Here is a 17625-nt window from a genome sequence, read left to right as displayed (position 1 = left end):
CTTCTGGGCCAACAAAATGGTCATGTCAGTCTCCAAATCAAATCAATATCAACTTACTCTCAATTTGTATCTTTCCAAATCAAACTTCCAATACATATCTTGTTATCGGTCAAGTGGCTAGTTCGATCCAAAGAACAACTTGTACCTGCTTATATACCTATACTTCCGGACAAACGACAAGTTCGATCCAAAGAACAGTTTGTACCCAGCTTATGCTTTGTTATCAGTCAAACGACAAGTTCGATCCAAAGAACAGTTTGCACCAACCCACATGATGTGGTGATGATCCAACGGCGAGTTCGATCCAAAGAACAGTTTGTATCTACCCTTTTGTCTATATCTCCAGCCAAACAGCCAGTTCGATCCAAAGAACAGTTTGTACCTGCCTATCTGTTTGTATTTTCAATCAAGTGTCAAGTTCGATCCAAAGAACAGCTTGTATCTGCCTATATGTCTATGTTCCCGGTCAAGTGCCAAGTTCGATCCCAAGAACAGCTTGTACCTATCTCTTGTTTTGTATTCCTTGGTCAAGTGGCTAGTTCGATCCAAAGAACAGCTTGTACCCTATTTTCTATCCCCTGGTTTGTCTACCCTGTTAGTGTCCACCTGGATTCCCAGTGACATGACATGCTCCATAGGCTCCAGTTGTTTGTCTTGCATTCATAATCAAAATATTGCATGACATTCATGATTCTGAAAATCCGAGAGCGTATTTTTATGTCCAAAAACAGTGCAAATGTTAATATTTAAGTATCTTCGTCCTGTCAACTCAAAGACTTCGTCTCTTGGCTCTCCGGACAAAGGAACTTAAATAGGGGCAGCTGTTACATCCCAATTTTGGACCTAAAAATACTTGTTCAATTCTTCTTTTCTTGCATTACAAGTCATTTGAACTGTCTCTGATCAATTGCATCTTTCTCTGCATTTTATTTCAATGTTATTTGCAAAATTCATGAAGAAGGGCATTTTAGTCATTTCCTATGTTAAAATTTCTTTCAATCTTTGAAAAATTGTTTGAGTCTTTTCAACTAGTTAGAATAAGTCCTTATTTCAATTCTATGTCAAAATCCATTTCAAAAATTGCATTTGAAGTCATTTTGAGTCAGTTTAGCCCCTAGGGGCATTTTAGTCTTTTCATGTGTTGAAGCTCTGTCTAATCTCTTAAAATTGTCTCTGAGTCTTTTAATTTTGCTTGTATAAGTTCTTGCTTCAATTTCCTGTTAAAAATCCATTTTAAAATTGCATCTGAGTCATTTATAGTCGTTTTAGTCCCCAGGGGCATTTTGGTCATTTCACACAAAATTTCGGCAGAGAGAGGTTACTTTAAAGTACCTCATTTAGGTAATTGGTTCATTTTAGTCCGTTTTGTCAATTTTAATCGTTTCACTTTACGTTATTTTCCAGCTACCAATTTTAATTCATTTTATTTTAATTTTCATTTTAAGTCCTAAAATTCCTAAAAATTGCATTTTAGTCCTTTTAGTCTTGTTATTTGCATTTGGGTCCTTTTGTTTGTTCATTTTGCAGATCTTTGTCCAAGAGTTAGTTATGCCACGTGGCAGTGTCTTATTGGTCCAGATTGAACAAGTGGCAGCCTATAAAAGGCCACTTCATCAGTCAAAGTCATCCCCACTATTCACTTTCTTACAACTCAGCAAAAACAAAATTTTCATTTCTCTCTCCACCAAAACAGAATCAAAACCGAAAATCCTCAAGAACAAAGATGAAGATTCATCTTCATCCTTGAACCCTAATTCACCAAATTCCCCAAAAAACCATCACAATTCATCACTGATTCACCAAGAATCATCCATCATCAACATCAACAGAATCCAGTTCAAGCGTTCGAGCCTCAGAACACAGGATTCGAATCAAAATCCAGTAACAGAATCAACAAAGTCTCAGAACACGAATCCACCGCAAATCCATCACCAATTCACCTGTAAGTAATCACGCACGCAGAACAAACCACTGTCACCTCAAACTGCAAATCGTCGCCGTCAAATTCACGAACCAGGATCGAATCACCGTCGTGACTCAAGATCCGTTCAAGAACTGAGAACGAAGATTCACAGAGAAGAAGAACAACCGAATCAAAAATACAACAGCGGAATCAGAATCAAGTCCAAGCAATAACTCATAAATTCACAGAAACAAGAAACAAAGAAGAGAAGAAGATTCTTTCCGATTTATTTTCGGAAATTAAGAAAAGCTGTGAAGTTTTCCCTACGGTTCATCTTCTTCTCCGATTTAAGACGAGGTTAAGCTCATCTTATTTTCTCTCTTTGCCTTAAAACTTTGTTCTATTTGGGATTTTGTAGATCTACGTATTTTTAAGCTAGTTTTGCACGAATGAATGCCAGATTCGAAACGAGGAGAAGAAGAGGAGTGTTTTAGTCTAAAAAGTTCAAAAAAAAAGAGAGAAAATACTCCGGTACGGTGGCGCCGCCGGCGAACCACCGCACCGGAGTGAACTCCGTCCTTCTTCTTCGTTTTGTTTCCGGTGTGGGAGAGAGAGCTTCTCTCTCTAAAAGGGACCCTAGAGAGAGAAAGGTGAGGGGAATATGAGAGCAAACCGGTTCACCATCATTTATAGCAACCAATTGGACCGGGTCTCTTTCAACCCGAACCGGTTCGCTCCATAACCCGCCCTTATTGCTCTTTTTGGGCTCATGCTGTGTTTGCCATGTCTGCACACACACTGCTATGCGCACCCCCCATTTTTGTACCTTTTAACTGTTTTCTTGTTGTTCATACCCCCCAAGCATGTGTTTTGTTGCCAAAAAATTCCAAATTAATTCATACGTATTTCTTCTATTTTTTGTAGTCTTTTTTATGATATTTGTTGTGTTGAAAATTGAAAAATAGTGTGGTGTTTTCTTGCTTTAATTGTGAGATTTTATGTTAAAAACTTGTGGTTTTTTGCCTAACTTCCATTCCATTTCTTGATAAGATGTTGGTGATTCATGATATATGATTTTGTGAGGGTTTTGCTACTGTGTGGATATGTTTTTTTGCTGAATGTGTGTCTTGTGCCTAGTTGCTTGCTTTGCAAGATTTGTTTGTGAATAAATAATGTAAAGTATGCTTAAATTCACTATTAAAATGCATGGTCTATCACATCTCTTTGGTCCCCATTTTAATAAATCTGAGTTCATGTCTTTAAAATGTGTTGAAATGTGGGAATTATAAGTGATGTGGACCTTGTATTTTGTGGCATAATTTTAACCATACTTTGCATCATTTTCGCTATATTTTGTGGTAATTTCTTTGCTTTTGTCATAGTAACTTTTACTTGCTTTATTTTTCTTGATATTATCATGTGCTACTAACTCCTCCATTTCATGTTTCATGCATTTCATAAGGCATTCCATTCCCATCTTATATTCTTAGTCTCTATCTTTCTCACACTTTTAAATTCATGCAAAGATTAGAATGTAACACTTAGGAATTTTTTGTACTTTACTTTTATGCAATTTTAATTTCTTGCAAGACCATAGAATGTATCTAGGCCAATGATGTAAAGGAAAATGGACTCTAATAATGTACACCGACACAAGCACCGACACATGCACACACATCACTTTAGGTATATGGCTAGAATATGCATGTTTAGATGTATGTTTAGGATTGTATGTTTAGATGAATGCTCAGGATTTACGCTTAGAAAAAAATCAATTTTCCAAAAAACTTGAACAACATCACTCAAATTTTTCTTTCATAATAAACCTTGGGATCCAAAATCCCATTGTATCCTCTTTTATTTTCTTAATCAAATTTTAATGAATTTTAATCATACTTAGACCTTTTTGCAAAATAACTAATTCCACCTCACATTTTTTACAATCTTATGCCCTTGAGGCCTCTCTCTTATTCTTCAAAACTCCAATTTTCAAACTTAAAATCAACCAACAAAAACAAAAACATTTTTTGGAAGAGAACTACGGTGGATTTGATCCCTTAAACGGGTACGTAGGCAAGGAATCAAAATTCCTTCAATTCAAATAAAATAAAAATCCAAACACATTCTTCTCCCTCCAATTCTTCACTTAGAAAACTCTTAAGTTTAAATAAACACTTTCAAAATTGCCTTTAAAATAAAGCGCGCGCGTAGAAATTAAAGACGGTTTCTATAGGATACTATAGTCGTTATGGGTGCCTAACACCTTCCCGTAGCGAAAACAACTCCCGGACCTCGATTCTCAAGGGTTTTTCTTACTTTTTCCCTTCCCAAGAAAAAATAAGATATCACCGGTTAAAAAGGTTCAAACGTAATCAATGTTTGACACCCGAAAACCAAGATAAAACACTATCAAGTTATGAATAACATCTAAGGAAATTAGTACCCTTATGGACTTGATTCTAGTGACCGGTGAATAGGTGTCAAAGAAATCTACATTTTCTCTTTGTTTAAAACCTTTGGCGGCAAGGCAAGTCTTGTATTTATCAACTGTTCCATCGGGTTTTAGTTTCTTTTTCAAAATCCATTTACAACTATTGGTTTATAACCAGTAGGAAAGTCAATTAAGTGCCACATTTCGTTAGACTGTAGAGAATCCATTTCATCGTTTATAGATTCTTGTTATAAGTCAACATTCAAAGAAGACAAGGTTGAGGTTAGATAGATCCTCCTCTAATGTATATGCCACATAATTGGGTATAAACTCAACAATTCTTGTTCTCTTACTTCTCAAGGTTCTAAAACATCTCTTTTGATGTTTTTGTCACTATCTCTAATTACAGGAAGGTGGCCAGGTGTAGTGTTTGTACTGACGCCCCCATTAGCGCTCATACTATCTCTTGATTTAAAGGGGGAGTTATTTTCGTAGAAATCAACATTATTTGAATATATGGTCACTTTAGCATTTAGGTCATAAACCTATATGCTGGGGAGATTTTGATCTTCAAAAAACGATTTAAATAAACACGTAAAAGGTATTTTAACCAAAAGAAAAAAAAATGCTTGTAATTGTTTTGAATAAAGATGAAAACTAGATATGTTGAGGTAAAACATAAAAGAGTTAACAGGATGAGAGAAAAGACACCAAAAAGTTTATCCTAGTTCAGCCCAAAACACCAAGGCCTACGTCTAGTCCCCAACCAAAAATCCCTTGAGATTTCACTAACCAAGCTTTTAAACATGATAATCTAGTAAGTTTTACAAGGCAGCGAGCACTCTCCAAACAAAATTATCCTTTGTAGAAGAGCCTTTAAACCCAAGAGATATCACCTCTCTTGAAACTTCGGGATCGCCACCCAATACAAATAAGAAATACAATAATTAAAATATTACACCAAATATGTAGATAAAACAAATTGAAGCACAAAACTACTATGTACTATAAAATAGCTCTCAAGAAAATAAATTAACAAATGTAAAAATAATGAAAGTGATGAATAGTACTATTTTTACTATTTTTCACAACATTTAAGTGCAAATATAAGTTGTTGAAATAATGAAAGTGAAGAATTGAAGCCTATTTAAGAAAATTTCCCACGGTAACAATTTGAAAAGAAATAGTCGCTGGTGATAAATTATGCAAACAGTTAGCCATATATCATGTAAAGAGAAAATTAAACAAGGAAATTTGCATGATGATGAACACACAATAACATGAAATTTGCATAATGTTAAGTCAAATTATTTTGACATGTGTGCAAAGTGGTCTAATTATAATATTCTTTAGTGTTTTATTTTATTACCAACATCTTAAAGTACAAATTTATAAATGCAAGGTCCACGAAATTATAAAAGGAAAAATAGAAATAACAAGGGTCATGTTAACTTGTGCCCTAAGGGCACAAGTTAAGAAACTAAAAATGGAATTAAAAAGTAACTTTTGTATTGAAAAGACAAAATTTCAAACTTTTAATATATTGAATGCACAATTTTCAAGAATAAGTTTCTATGTTTATTTTCTAAACTTATGCTCCAAGGGCACAAGTTAACATTTCCCAAATAAATAATAAATACAACCGTTGGGAGTGAGCACAATAAATAAATGTCAACCGTAGAATTTTCTAGCATAAGGTATATTGCATAGACTTTTTGCTAGTGTAAGAGCTCATTCTTCCCTGAAATGTTAAGTGTACTCTCAGCCTTGGATATCGTATCATACAATATATGGATTTTAGTATATAAACATAGGTTTTTAATGCACTTTATCACAAAAGAATTTACTTGACTTTTTGGACAATCAGCATCAACTTCACATTCAATATCTACTAACCTAGATAGGAAAATGAATGTCTGTATTTTTTACAATTTTGCCCTTGGAGGGGTATTTTCGTAAATTGGTTAATTGCTATCTCACCCATATATATATGTTGTGGTACGGTTTGATTTTGTTCATTCCCACTCTTTCATGCTTTCCTTCCAACTACTTCCAACTATTTCATTCATGCTTTTGCTAACTTGAGTCCGGTTCCTTCTTCATTGTCCATTCCAGGTTCTGGTTCGGTTCCCTGTTATTCATTGCATGTCTTTGTTTTCTTCTTTTTTTTTGTGATTTTGTTCTGTTATGAGGTTTTAATTGATGTTCTTCCTCAGGTTCGGTTGATATCAAGCTCAAAGGTTTGTGTTTTGTTTGTTATTGCTTTGCATGTTCTTTTGTGGTTCAATTTTTATGATTTTGTTGTCTTTGTGTTCTGATTTTGTGTTTTGTTGGTTTTTTTGTGCTTTGATTTTGTTTTTTTTGTTCCCTGTTATTCCAGGTTTCTTTGTTATTGAGCTCAGAGGTTTGTGTTGTGTTTTTGATTGTTTTGCATGTTCTGGTTTTGTTCAATTTTGTTAATTGCTCTGTTCTGTTTTTGATCTTATGTGATTTTGGGTTTGAACTGACTATATTTTCAACTTTTTCTGCAGGTTTGTTGGTTATCTAGCATAAGGTTTTCTGATTTTGGTAGTTGGTGTTGTTTATATCCGTTAATTGTTGATATTTGTGTCTTTTTTCTGTGTGATTTTCTCTGTTTGTGATTTTGGGTCTGTGTTTGAGTAGTGAAACAATCTGTTGAAAAGCTTAAGTAATTGTGATGTGGTTGGTGACTTTGAGACCAAGTAACCTTATGGCTTTTCTTTGTGATTTGTTGTTTTGAATTTTTGGTTCCAGAACTGATATAGTTTGTTCATACGAGATTTGGGTGAAAGATGTTGTTTGGATAAATCATTGGTGTATAAGGACTGTCTTAGAATGAGATTATGATGGTAGTGTTTGGTACAAAATTTGGGATCAGCTTTGCTTCAAAAGTATTGAAAACAAGTTTGCCGCATAAATTTAACTATAAATAAGTTAACTATGATGATGGCATTGGATTACATGCTTTGAAATTTGCTTAGAATGAGATTATGATGGTAGTGTTTGGTACAAAATTTGGGATCAGCTTTGCTTCAAAAGTATTGAAAACAAGTTTGCTGCATAAATTATACATGCATGTTATGGATTTAGCTGTTTTTGTTTATTCAGTATTTTTTTCTCTCTTTCTGCGATTTTGGTAATTGATTAAGGAACAGTAGAGTTAAATTGAAGGGTTAAAGGGTTTGATGAGTAACCAGAGATTCAATTGAAGGCTTTGATTTTTCTGTGATTTTTTGATTTTTCTGTGATTTTGTTATTTTTTTTTTATAGTGAATGTTGATATCTTTTCTTTTTTGTGATTTTGGTTGTTCTGCTGGAAGAGTAGGTAGGTATGTGTGAATATTTATCCATTGTGATTTGGTTTGGCAATAGAAACAAGAAATTTGCAGAAAAAGGATTACTGAAAGTTTGGGTAAAAGCTGGATTTTGGAGAGTTGAGTAGAGAAATTGAAGTTTTGCAGAAGGTAGAAACTATGAGCTGGAGATAAGCTTAATCTGATTCAGAAGGTTGTGGTAAGTTCTCTATTAAACTTGAATTTGATTAGATAGAGAAGGATTGTTTATGTATATTAGTGAAATGAGTAGCCTATATTATTGTGTGATTATGTATATCATGTGCACTGAGATAGTTGATGAAATGTTTGTGGATTTTAAGATTCTACCCTCAATTCCCTACAGTTTAGATATAAATTTTGTACGATTTGGATCAAGAATGAATTCAGAAAACACATTAGAAGTTGGACTGTAGTGCTGAAAATCTGCAGAAAAAGCTATACAGGTTTTGGCATGAAAATTGCAAAATAAGCGATTTTGAAGTTTAAGCTGCAGTTAAGCTGTTTTGAGAAAAGTGCTTATGGGGCATAGCAGGAGCTGAAATGGGACGTAAGCAGCGTCGAGACTTTAAAAAAACTGTTTAAGGTGAGTTCCTTTAGTTGTAGAACGCACCTCTTGGGTAGTTTATGATTATGTTTGAGTGAGATAAATATTTGTGGTTTGTTGTTTTCATAGAGTTAAGCTCTTTGTCAGGCTTGTGAACAGTCACTATCATCTTTGCTTATGTTGATGGATGTTTATAGAAGAGTTAGATTATGTTATTGTATCGAGACTGATCGATGTAAGTATATACATCTTCTCTACTATACTTTTTCCAATCACCTCAACATCTATCTATAGTGACGCAATATCATAATTCTTTTTTATGACAGGTTTGTTATAATGTTCTGAAAATCGCCATTGACGCCATTCCAGATTCCGTGCATGAATTGAAGCAATATTTTATAAGTCTTCTCATGTATTCAGCAGAGTAAGGGTGTTGCAAACTTTGCTCAAATAATTCAACATAATGGATGGAATTTCCCTTTGAGTGAATATTTACTTTGATTGTGAGTTTCTGTCATGTAAAGATGTAAAAATTCTGTAGTTTATGCATTAGTCAGAGTTGCTTGAAACTATGGTTCTACATTTTGAATATGGTCAGATATGCAGTGCAGCTTCCCGTCTTATTGTACATGTAAGTATAATAGATTGATCCCACTCCTTCCGTAAACTTTTGTGCTAGCTCATTAAACAAGTAATTGTAACTTCCATTTGCATTTTTTCTTTTGTCTGCGTATATGGGACTGATCGTGCTAACTTCAATTGAGCTAGAACTTTGTCAGACAAATTGGTAGTTGGGATTTTGTCGGCATTCATCTTCAAAAACTGATAAGCTAAGATACTCTTATTATTTCAGGAAAGTATAGCAACATAATTTTTGAATAGGATGATGAAATGGATCAAAAACATCAAAATTTCAGATCCCTTGGAAGAAGGTTGCAGGCTAGGACCTGTTGTTAGTGAAGGGCAGGTATATTTTCATTTCTCATTTCTGTACAATGTATATGCTTTATACTTAACTTATATTCTGAACTTTGTAAAGTAAAGGACGGTTATGCTTTTGTATGTTCAAATTGCTTCTTCATATTCAATGAAAATGTATTGGTAAATATGATATTGTAATGAAATATGTCAATTTGCTTGTACCATGGACTGGTATAAAGCTTCCTGAGAAGCACTATTGGCTGGTTGGTTTTAACTTGTATGTATAATTTATGAGAAGGAAGAAGGAATCTTCTTCAAACAATTGTATATGTCCACATAATGTAGTTTTCTTTCTGGTCAGGCAACTAAAAATAGTTCACTGATTCTAAACATATTTGTCTGGAACAATGATTATATGATATCTAATATTCTGTATTCACATTATATGGTTCAGTACGAAAAAATATTGAAGTTTGTCTCGAACGCTAAGAGTGAGGGTGCGACAATTTTGACTGGTGGGTCTCGACCAGAGGTATGATTATGCTTTCTGTGCAAGTGTGTTCAGTTAGGTATTTCTGCATTTTCCATGATAATTGATTATGTTTTGCAAATGCAATGGCAGCATCTAAAGAAAGGATTCTTTGTTGAACCAACCATCATAACTGATGTGACTACTTCCATGCAAATTTGGAAAGAAGAAGTATTTGGACCTGTTCTGTGTGTAAAAACGTTTAGCACCGAGGAAGAAGCTATTGATCTAGCAAATGACACTATGTGAGTCAGTTTTCTGCGAACTAACGTTGACTTCATCTGTATACTCTTTTCCGGTCATTTGTGGAATGGTATCTAAGTTATATACTTTGGTCCTCTACAGCTATGGCTTAGGTGCTGCTGTAATATCAAATGATCTAGAAAGATGTGAGCGTGTAACTAAGGTGAGACTGATTATAGGTCATCAAGAAAACAACTAAATAATTGGATTGTTGTTGCAATTGAATAGTTTATCTTGCTCTGATGCAGGCATTTAAGGCCGGAATAGTATGGGTCAATTGCTGTCAGCCATGCTTCACTCAAGCGCCATGGGGAGGCATTAAACGTAGTGGTTTTGGCCGTGAACTAGGAGAATGGTCTGACCCTATTTACTAAATTAGCTAATGTGAAAGTCTCCTTAAATGCCTATCTTTTTATTTATTTTTCTCTGGATGAAGAGGTGATCGCAGCTTCTTAATATGCAAAAGAAACCCATAATTATAAGGTGAAGTCTAAGTCTGTGGATTGTTAAATGTAGTACATTCCCTGCTGACAGTGTAGTGATCATCAGATACTGTACTTCTAAATTCAATTTAACAGTCAATAAAGCTATGAACGGATCATGGCACTGGTGCATTCCTTGCATGGTAAAATTGGAATTATACATGATAGGGATTAACATGTGTCGGCACATTTGCATGTTTCCTTGGTCTGAATTTGGCATAAAGGGATAGTTGGATTGGGTAGACAATTAACTGTTACACAATCGCTGTAGAGACTACATACCTAAACCTGTATTAATGTCAGATCTGGCATGGGAAATAAACAATTTCGCTAAACCTGTCTTATTTGACCTTGAGTCTGATTTTGTTTAATATTTTTAACAGGGGACAATTACTTGAGCGTGAAGCAAGTGACTCAGTACATCTCTGATGAACCATGGGGATGGTACCAACCTCCTGCAAAACTATGATATGTATCTAAAAACTAACATGAATAAGGGTTGGGTAATACCAAATTATGACTATGATCCTAAGGTGGGAAGGCATATATTTATAATGTCTCTGTAAAACAATGGAACTGGTTGCACTCAAGTTTATGCCGGTAGTGTGTTTATTTGATTTGGTTTTATGCTAGCCTAACCATCATGCTTCAATTTTTGAACGCCATTATGACAGACTTCTATCAACTCTATTATCTTTCCTACTATGATTCCATTGAAGTCTATTCTGAATGGCCGCAATAAGTAGGTCATTGAGTTCTATGAGGGGTTGTGAGTGTAAAAATAAAGACTTTTAAGTTAAGCAACACAAAGAAAATGGTCCATTTAGTTTCTTTCCCTATGGTACTTTAATTTTATTAAGCTTTTTCCCACTCAATTAGTTTTGCTTCTTATGTGTGTTTAGCTTCTATGTCCATATTGAACTTTACAATTACTATCTAGGTACAACATGAACCTTGACTCTTATAGGGTAATTTGATGAAATATTTATGGCATGGAGCCAAAAACATATATAACATGCTGTTTGTTAAATTTGAATGTTTAGACTAGACATAGTAGTCCTGATTGCAAAGAGATATGGGAGATGAAAAACTTTGATGTGGTCATATACAATTTCTGATTAGGTAGACATTAGAAAAAAGGGAAAAGTGATGAAATTGTAAAATATTAGTAAAATTCATTGGAAAGAAATGTGTTTTTTCCTGGATGCCTTGATCAAACTCAAATATATAGAAAATATATGTTGGAAACAGTTTAGGGATAACTGCAGGGTATGAATAGTTTAATCTCTCTATCTTAGTTAATTTATTTTGACCATTTGGTAAAGGATGGAAGGAGAATGGGGTTATATGTTGTGTTTAAGGGCTTATTTGGATTGGTTTATTTGAGATTATCTACTTGTGTATGCACTTGTGATACTGTTTGTAAGAGCTTATGAAAACAATTTATGACATGTCCATAGCCTTTTTCTAACTCATTTTCCTAAGCTCCTCAAGTATAGCTTATGAATATAACTCATAGCTTATTTCAGTAAGCTCTCTAGGACATTGTTTAAGTTCAGAATCAGCACAATACATTGAATGCTTTTCATAAGAATTGTCTGTTACCATGCAAAAGAATAGTCTGTTTAAGTTATTGAACTTATTTTCTTGGTGGATCCTATTCAATGCACATTGTATGACAGATTTGATCAGAGATCATGCACATGAAAAAAAAGATGTCTTTCTTTTCCCTCCGGAGTTTCACATTGCGAAAGAGTTAAATAATGGAACTGAGATAATAGTAATGACGAAACTTGCGAAAACCGTGAGTTAAATCAGAGATGCTTAGTAGAGGACAGGTATTGGAATTATCAGTGTTAGATTGAGCAAATATTATTTTCTTTTACTTATCAGGTGCTTTTATGTTTTTGATTAGGTTGAATATATCAAATCTGAAAGGAACCTTCTTGCAGAAGTTGATAGCAATTGCATTGTAAAACTTTATTGTTCCTTTCAAGATGACGAGTATTTATATCTCATAATGGAGTATCTACCCGGTGGAGATATGATGACGTTGCTGATGCGGAAAGAAGTACTGACTGAAGATGAAGCTAAATTCTATATCGGGGAGACTGTGCTAGCCATAGAGTCTATTCATAAACATAATTATATTCATAGGTGCGCTTAATCTGTAATCACTATTGTTTTGCGAAATCCTATTTAGTATAAGATTGTAGCTTAACTGAGTTTTGACAAACCGTTATTTTCAACGAAATCACTATTGTTTTGGAATTATCAGTGTTAGATTGTAGGGTACTTAACTTTACGACATGGATCTTGAATACCGATCATTCAGAGGTATTCATGTTAATCAAGAAATATTTAATATTCTGATTAATTGCATTTTACAGAGATATCATGCCCGACAACTTGCTTCTGGATAGAAATGGTCACGTGAAATTATCAGATTTTGGATTATGTAAGCCGCTAGACTGCAGTAACCTTCAGGAAAAAGACTGCAGTAACCTTCAGGAAAAAGACTTATCAAATGGAGTTAACATAAGTGGAGTCCTTCAAAGTGATGAACTTGCTTTATCTCCTAACCAATCACAACAACAGCAACTGGAGCATTCGCGGAAAAATCGCAGCAGAATGCTGGTAAGTCTCTCAAATAAACACATTCATAAATAAGCATGATTTTTTTTTTAACATAGCAAACTTTATTATAAAACGGCGAGACTCACAACACATGAGTACTCACAAAACGTATTCATAAATAAGTATGATTACTTTATTCAAAGCGGCCTACACCTTTTTTCAGTTATAATAAAAATTCAGTCATTATTCTTTCGTTATGTTTGGACTTCGGTTCTTTCGTGATATTTTTGTTTGGTTAGTAGGAGTCTAGCATCATTTACATCATATATCAATTTGGGTTATTGCTTTATATTTTATCCTTTAAAGACTATTCTCTCTTTTGATTGTATGGCTGCTCTACTTAGATTCATCATTAATGACATTTTAAGCTTTTCTATCTTTGTGATATTGCAGACCTATTCTATGGTTGGAACACTCGATTATATTGCTCCAGAAGTTATTCTGAAGAGAGGGTATGGCGTGGAATGTGATTGGTATAATAGTATATGGCGTTGAAAGCTTGGCAAGTTTGCATTACTGAGAATAAGTGAATAACTTCTCAGGTCTGCTGCTGATAATCTCTAACATGCTGGTCAAACTAAGTGAAGAAAAAGCTCATGTTGAGGCTGAGATTGAGCATTAAAGGAACACCGTAGAATAATGTGAGAGAGAAATTAATTCCAAAGAGCTTGAAATTCGCAATGAAGAAAAAAACATGAGTATGAGGTCTGCAGAAGCTGCTAACAAGCAGCATATGGAGGGTGTCAAAAAACTTGCTAAGATATCTCCAGCAGGCTATCCTTCAGAAAAGCACATAGAAATAGCCACTCTAGAAGTGAAATAGCTGTTATAATATTATAACAGCACAGCCATGTGTAGATTACTCTGAAGTCTGAAGCATCAAATTATATTGTAAGAATTATATGGTGGATACATTAATCTGAAATATTAATCATTTCAACTAAGGAATAATTGAGGAAGAAAAAAAAACACAATATGGTGATAATCGAACTTTTCAAAGGTGATTAAATATTCAATTATTGATTAAGGTCTATTACAATATAATTTAAAACTTTACAAATATTAAATTTATACCGTTATCCTTGGCATTATCAAAAAGTAAAATTACAGTTCATAAACATATTAGATAGTATCACTACCTGGTGATAAAAATTAAGCTCGATTGAATAATACAGTATTAACCAATATTGATTCCAATTATTTAGAACTTAAATATTGTAAGATTGTGCTATATACAATATTAATTTACTTTATAAACAATTTTTTTTACAAAATACGTTACTGAACCCCATGCCTTAGACCATGCATCACAAATATTTGGATTATGCGACCTTCGTTATCAAATTTACGAAGAATGATATTCCGTAATTTGAACATTTCTCCTTTAAAACAAGTTTTTTAAAAGTACGTATAATTCACCTGAAAGGACTCGATACTAAATTGTAGTTAATATCTGCCTTTGCTATAGATCATGTGAAAGGATTTATATACGTTGAAACTGAAAGACAAAATGATATAAATCAGGTAGAGAGGCATTCAGCTATCTGTCTGATGCAGAAGTTTGTTCACTTGAAAGAACTGGATAGTAAATTACAGTTAATATCTACCTTTGTTGTAGATCATGTAAAAGGATTTATATACGTGGTACTAAATTGCAGTTAATATCTACCTTTGCTAGGGGTGACAAAAATACACATACCCACGGGTACCCGTGGGTAAAATCCGTCACGGGCATGGAGTGGGTAGCTAAACGGGTATCCACGGGTATAATAAACGGGTATTTGACTACCCATTATTATATGGACACAGACACGGATTTGATTGTATCCTTCCCCAACTCATCAAGATTAATATCTGAATGACTAAAGTCCACCAGGAGAATTGTACTGATTAAGAAAATATTTGCAGATAAGTAATTTCATACATTCATGTGTCGAAAAATTTCATAGCATGAAATTCAATTTTTGAAGAAGGAAGATGATCATTCATAAAAGTGCATCAATGAAGAAAATGATCACTTATATCAAATTTAGTCGCTTAAAACAAAAACATAAATAGATCCATGATGGAAAACATAGTATCCATATTAGTAGGTATGATTTATGAAATTTTGAACGGATTATATATGGATGTTTAAAAGTTGAAGTTTTTTGGTAATTAAAAAAAGTTTTTATTTGTACCAAAAAATAAATAAATTCAAAACTCCATGGGTACCCATGGATACCTGAATATCCACAAGTACTCGTATAGTGGGTACCCACGAGGTTATATTGACTCTGCATAGTGCAAGGGTGGTGGATCAGATCAAGTACACAGTTCACAATTATTCTACTAAATTAACTTTACAGTTATTGAGTTGTTGAAAGCCACTACTTTTCCAATGCACGCTTAGCCTTCTCAATTGTTGTCTTCGCTGCAACTTGCTTTGTATCTCTCTCTACAAAAAAAGTCATTGACATTTTCATTTGTTACTCGTGATAAGCCATTTTGAACGTTTCATTTTCTAACCCGTGATGCAGGAATACTCTAAATATTGTGTTATGGTTTATAATTATCTGTCATTTCGCAATCTGTCCGTCCGATATAATATTTTGTCAAAAAAGTAGCTAACCCCCGTGCGAAGCACGGGTTTGTAACTAGTTCTCTGATGAAAAAGAGAATAAAATATTCAATAGAACAAGATAAAATATTGTGTGTGAACAACAAAGTAAACAAGGAAATTTGAAAGGCATAAAAATTGCTTACCGGCAGCATTTATAGCAAGAAGAAATAGATAAATAAATAAAATTATAGCATACACAAACTTAAGAGTTGTAGCCATATTTTTATCTTTTTTTTTTTTTTACAAAATATTTTTATCTTTTTGTTTGTAACAAATAGAAAATGGTCTGATCACCTTATAATATGTAAAGAGTGTATGGTATTAAAATAAATAAGGGTCATGTTAACTTGTGCCCTTAGGGCATAAGATAAGAAGCTTAAAAGGGAAATTAAAAATAAATTTTATATTGAAAGTTTAACTTTTGCAACTTTTAAGACATTGAATGCACAAATTTCAAGAAAAACTTTCTACATTTGTCTTCTTAACTTATGCCTCAAGGGCACAAGTTAACATTCCCCAATAAATAAATATTGTTAGCGCTTAAGGAGTTGTAAAAAACACTGCATAAAATTAGAATTATTATTATTATTGAATAGAAAATGGTCTGATCACCTTATAATCAGTGGCGGGTCCACATAGTCCTCAGGGGATGCACTTGCCAACCCTCAAATCTTAATTTTTTCACATATACCCCTATGTTTTTTGCACTTTGAACCTGCTCATATTTTTTTTTGCACCAGCTGCCCTATACCCAAACCACTTTCACTTTACTCACTTGCACATTTTAACCTCTCTCTAACTTCTCTCTAACTATACGTACTCCTAACTTAGAGAACCTCTCTTCCTCCACTACCACCACTCCGATGGCAGCACCACCACCAAACTCCGCCGCGCCACAATCCAACCCTTCCACCTTCAGTCTCGCGAGCCTACCCTCCAACCATCTACAGTCTCGGATTCTCGATTGAGTTCTCTCTCTCCATCTCAAAAATCTGTTGCAACGCGAACCACCACTCTCTCCGCCTTATTTCGTCGTCCTCTGCCGTCGTGCAACCACAAAGGGACATTCAAAAGCTTTCAAAGACATTGAATCTCCCACCAAGGTAATCAATTATAAATCTTTGGTTTAGGGTTTTTAAATTTGAGATTTTTTTACATAACTTCAATTTTGATAAATTGTTTGATTGAATATGCAATTGAGGGTCCTAATGATATGTTTGTGTTGTGAAATTAATTGGAGAATTGGTTTAAAGTGATAATGTGAACTGAGAATTGGAATGGATGGTTAGCGACTTACTGTCCTTTTTTATATAAATCATTTCAATGAAATATGTTCCTCCAAAAGTGTACAATGGATTGTGTATGTGTATCTCCTTTCTTGCGATGCTAATTCTTTTGTTATTTTCTCAATCTTTTGAATTATTTGGAATGGTAGTTTCTTTTATTTGTTGAATCAACTATAGTAATTAGTAAATCAACTATAGTTTGGTCACTGTTTCTATAATTCTATGACATTGTTTTTAACTTCTATTCATAATACTTCCATACTTTTATCAGTCATGGTACTGAGATAATGTTTTTAACTTTTGTTCATATTTTTATATCATGCTCATTGAATCTTAAAGTTTGTTATTGTGTTGATTGTTGTAGGATTTATGCAGATTTTTTAAAAAGATCAAGACCATCCCATGAGCAAGGATCTAGTTCTCAACATATTGATTATCCTTTAGTCTATGGACTTTTGAAGTTACCAATGATTTTACCCGTTGCCACATCAACCGTTGAACGAGCCTTTTCTGCTATGAAGATTGTGAAGTCTAGATTGCGTAATCGAATGGGAGATGATTGGATGAATGATTGTCTCGTGACTTATATTGAGAGAGATGTGGCGGACAAAATTGATGATGAGTTGAATATTCAACGATTTCAGAACATGGCACCGCGTAGGGGACATTTGTAAAGAATGGATGAAGTTTT

General features: G+C 33.9%; 2 protein-coding genes and 1 long non-coding RNA gene across 4 annotated transcripts; 2 read left to right on the top strand and 1 right to left on the bottom strand.

Annotated features, from left to right (window-relative positions):
- The first annotated feature begins 6201 nt into the window (after nt 1–6201).
- On the top strand, nt 6202–11061 carry LOC146922600 (aminoaldehyde dehydrogenase 2, peroxisomal-like). 2 transcript variants are annotated; one of them, XM_085715446.1, is made up of 11 exons: nt 6202–6738; nt 6866–7868; nt 8126–8273; nt 8382–8469; nt 8561–8865; nt 9088–9201; nt 9610–9687; nt 9778–9929; nt 10030–10090; nt 10176–10282; nt 10793–11061. In XM_085715446.1, exons 6-11 carry the CDS (start codon nt 9118–9120, stop codon nt 10836–10838), a joined length of 528 nt encoding a protein of 175 aa, XP_085571572.1. In that variant the 5' UTR covers nt 6202–6738; nt 6866–7868; nt 8126–8273; nt 8382–8469; nt 8561–8865; nt 9088–9117; the 3' UTR covers nt 10839–11061. The 2 variants fall into 2 exon arrangements, with proteins under 2 accessions (XP_085571572.1, XP_085571571.1); XM_085715445.1 differs by having other exon boundaries at nt 8034–8273; nt 8561–8658.
- Nucleotides 11062–12091: 1030 nt separating this feature from the next.
- Nucleotides 12092–13997, top strand: LOC146922599 (uncharacterized). Its single transcript, XM_085715444.1, has 4 exons — nt 12092–12247; nt 12325–12566; nt 12800–13046; nt 13440–13997. Exons 1-4 carry the CDS (start codon nt 12230–12232, stop codon nt 13539–13541), a joined length of 609 nt encoding a protein of 202 aa, XP_085571570.1. The 5' UTR covers nt 12092–12229; the 3' UTR covers nt 13542–13997.
- A 1181-nt stretch (nt 13998–15178) lies between these two features.
- On the bottom strand, nt 15179–16746 carry LOC146922598 (uncharacterized). The gene is made up of 2 exons (XR_015012516.1): nt 15792–16746; nt 15179–15483 (listed from the first exon to the last, which is right to left on the bottom strand). It is a non-coding gene; the product is annotated as an uncharacterized LOC146922598 (long non-coding RNA).
- Between the last annotated feature and the right edge of the window lie 879 nt (nt 16747–17625).

This window comes from Medicago sativa, chromosome 5, assembly GCF_051527215.1.
Source record: "Medicago sativa cultivar Bolivia chromosome 5, Bolivia_mono, whole genome shotgun sequence".
NCBI classification, from domain to species: Eukaryota; Viridiplantae; Streptophyta; class Magnoliopsida; order Fabales; family Fabaceae; genus Medicago; species Medicago sativa.
This window is presented reverse-complemented; position numbering and strand designations above follow the sequence as displayed.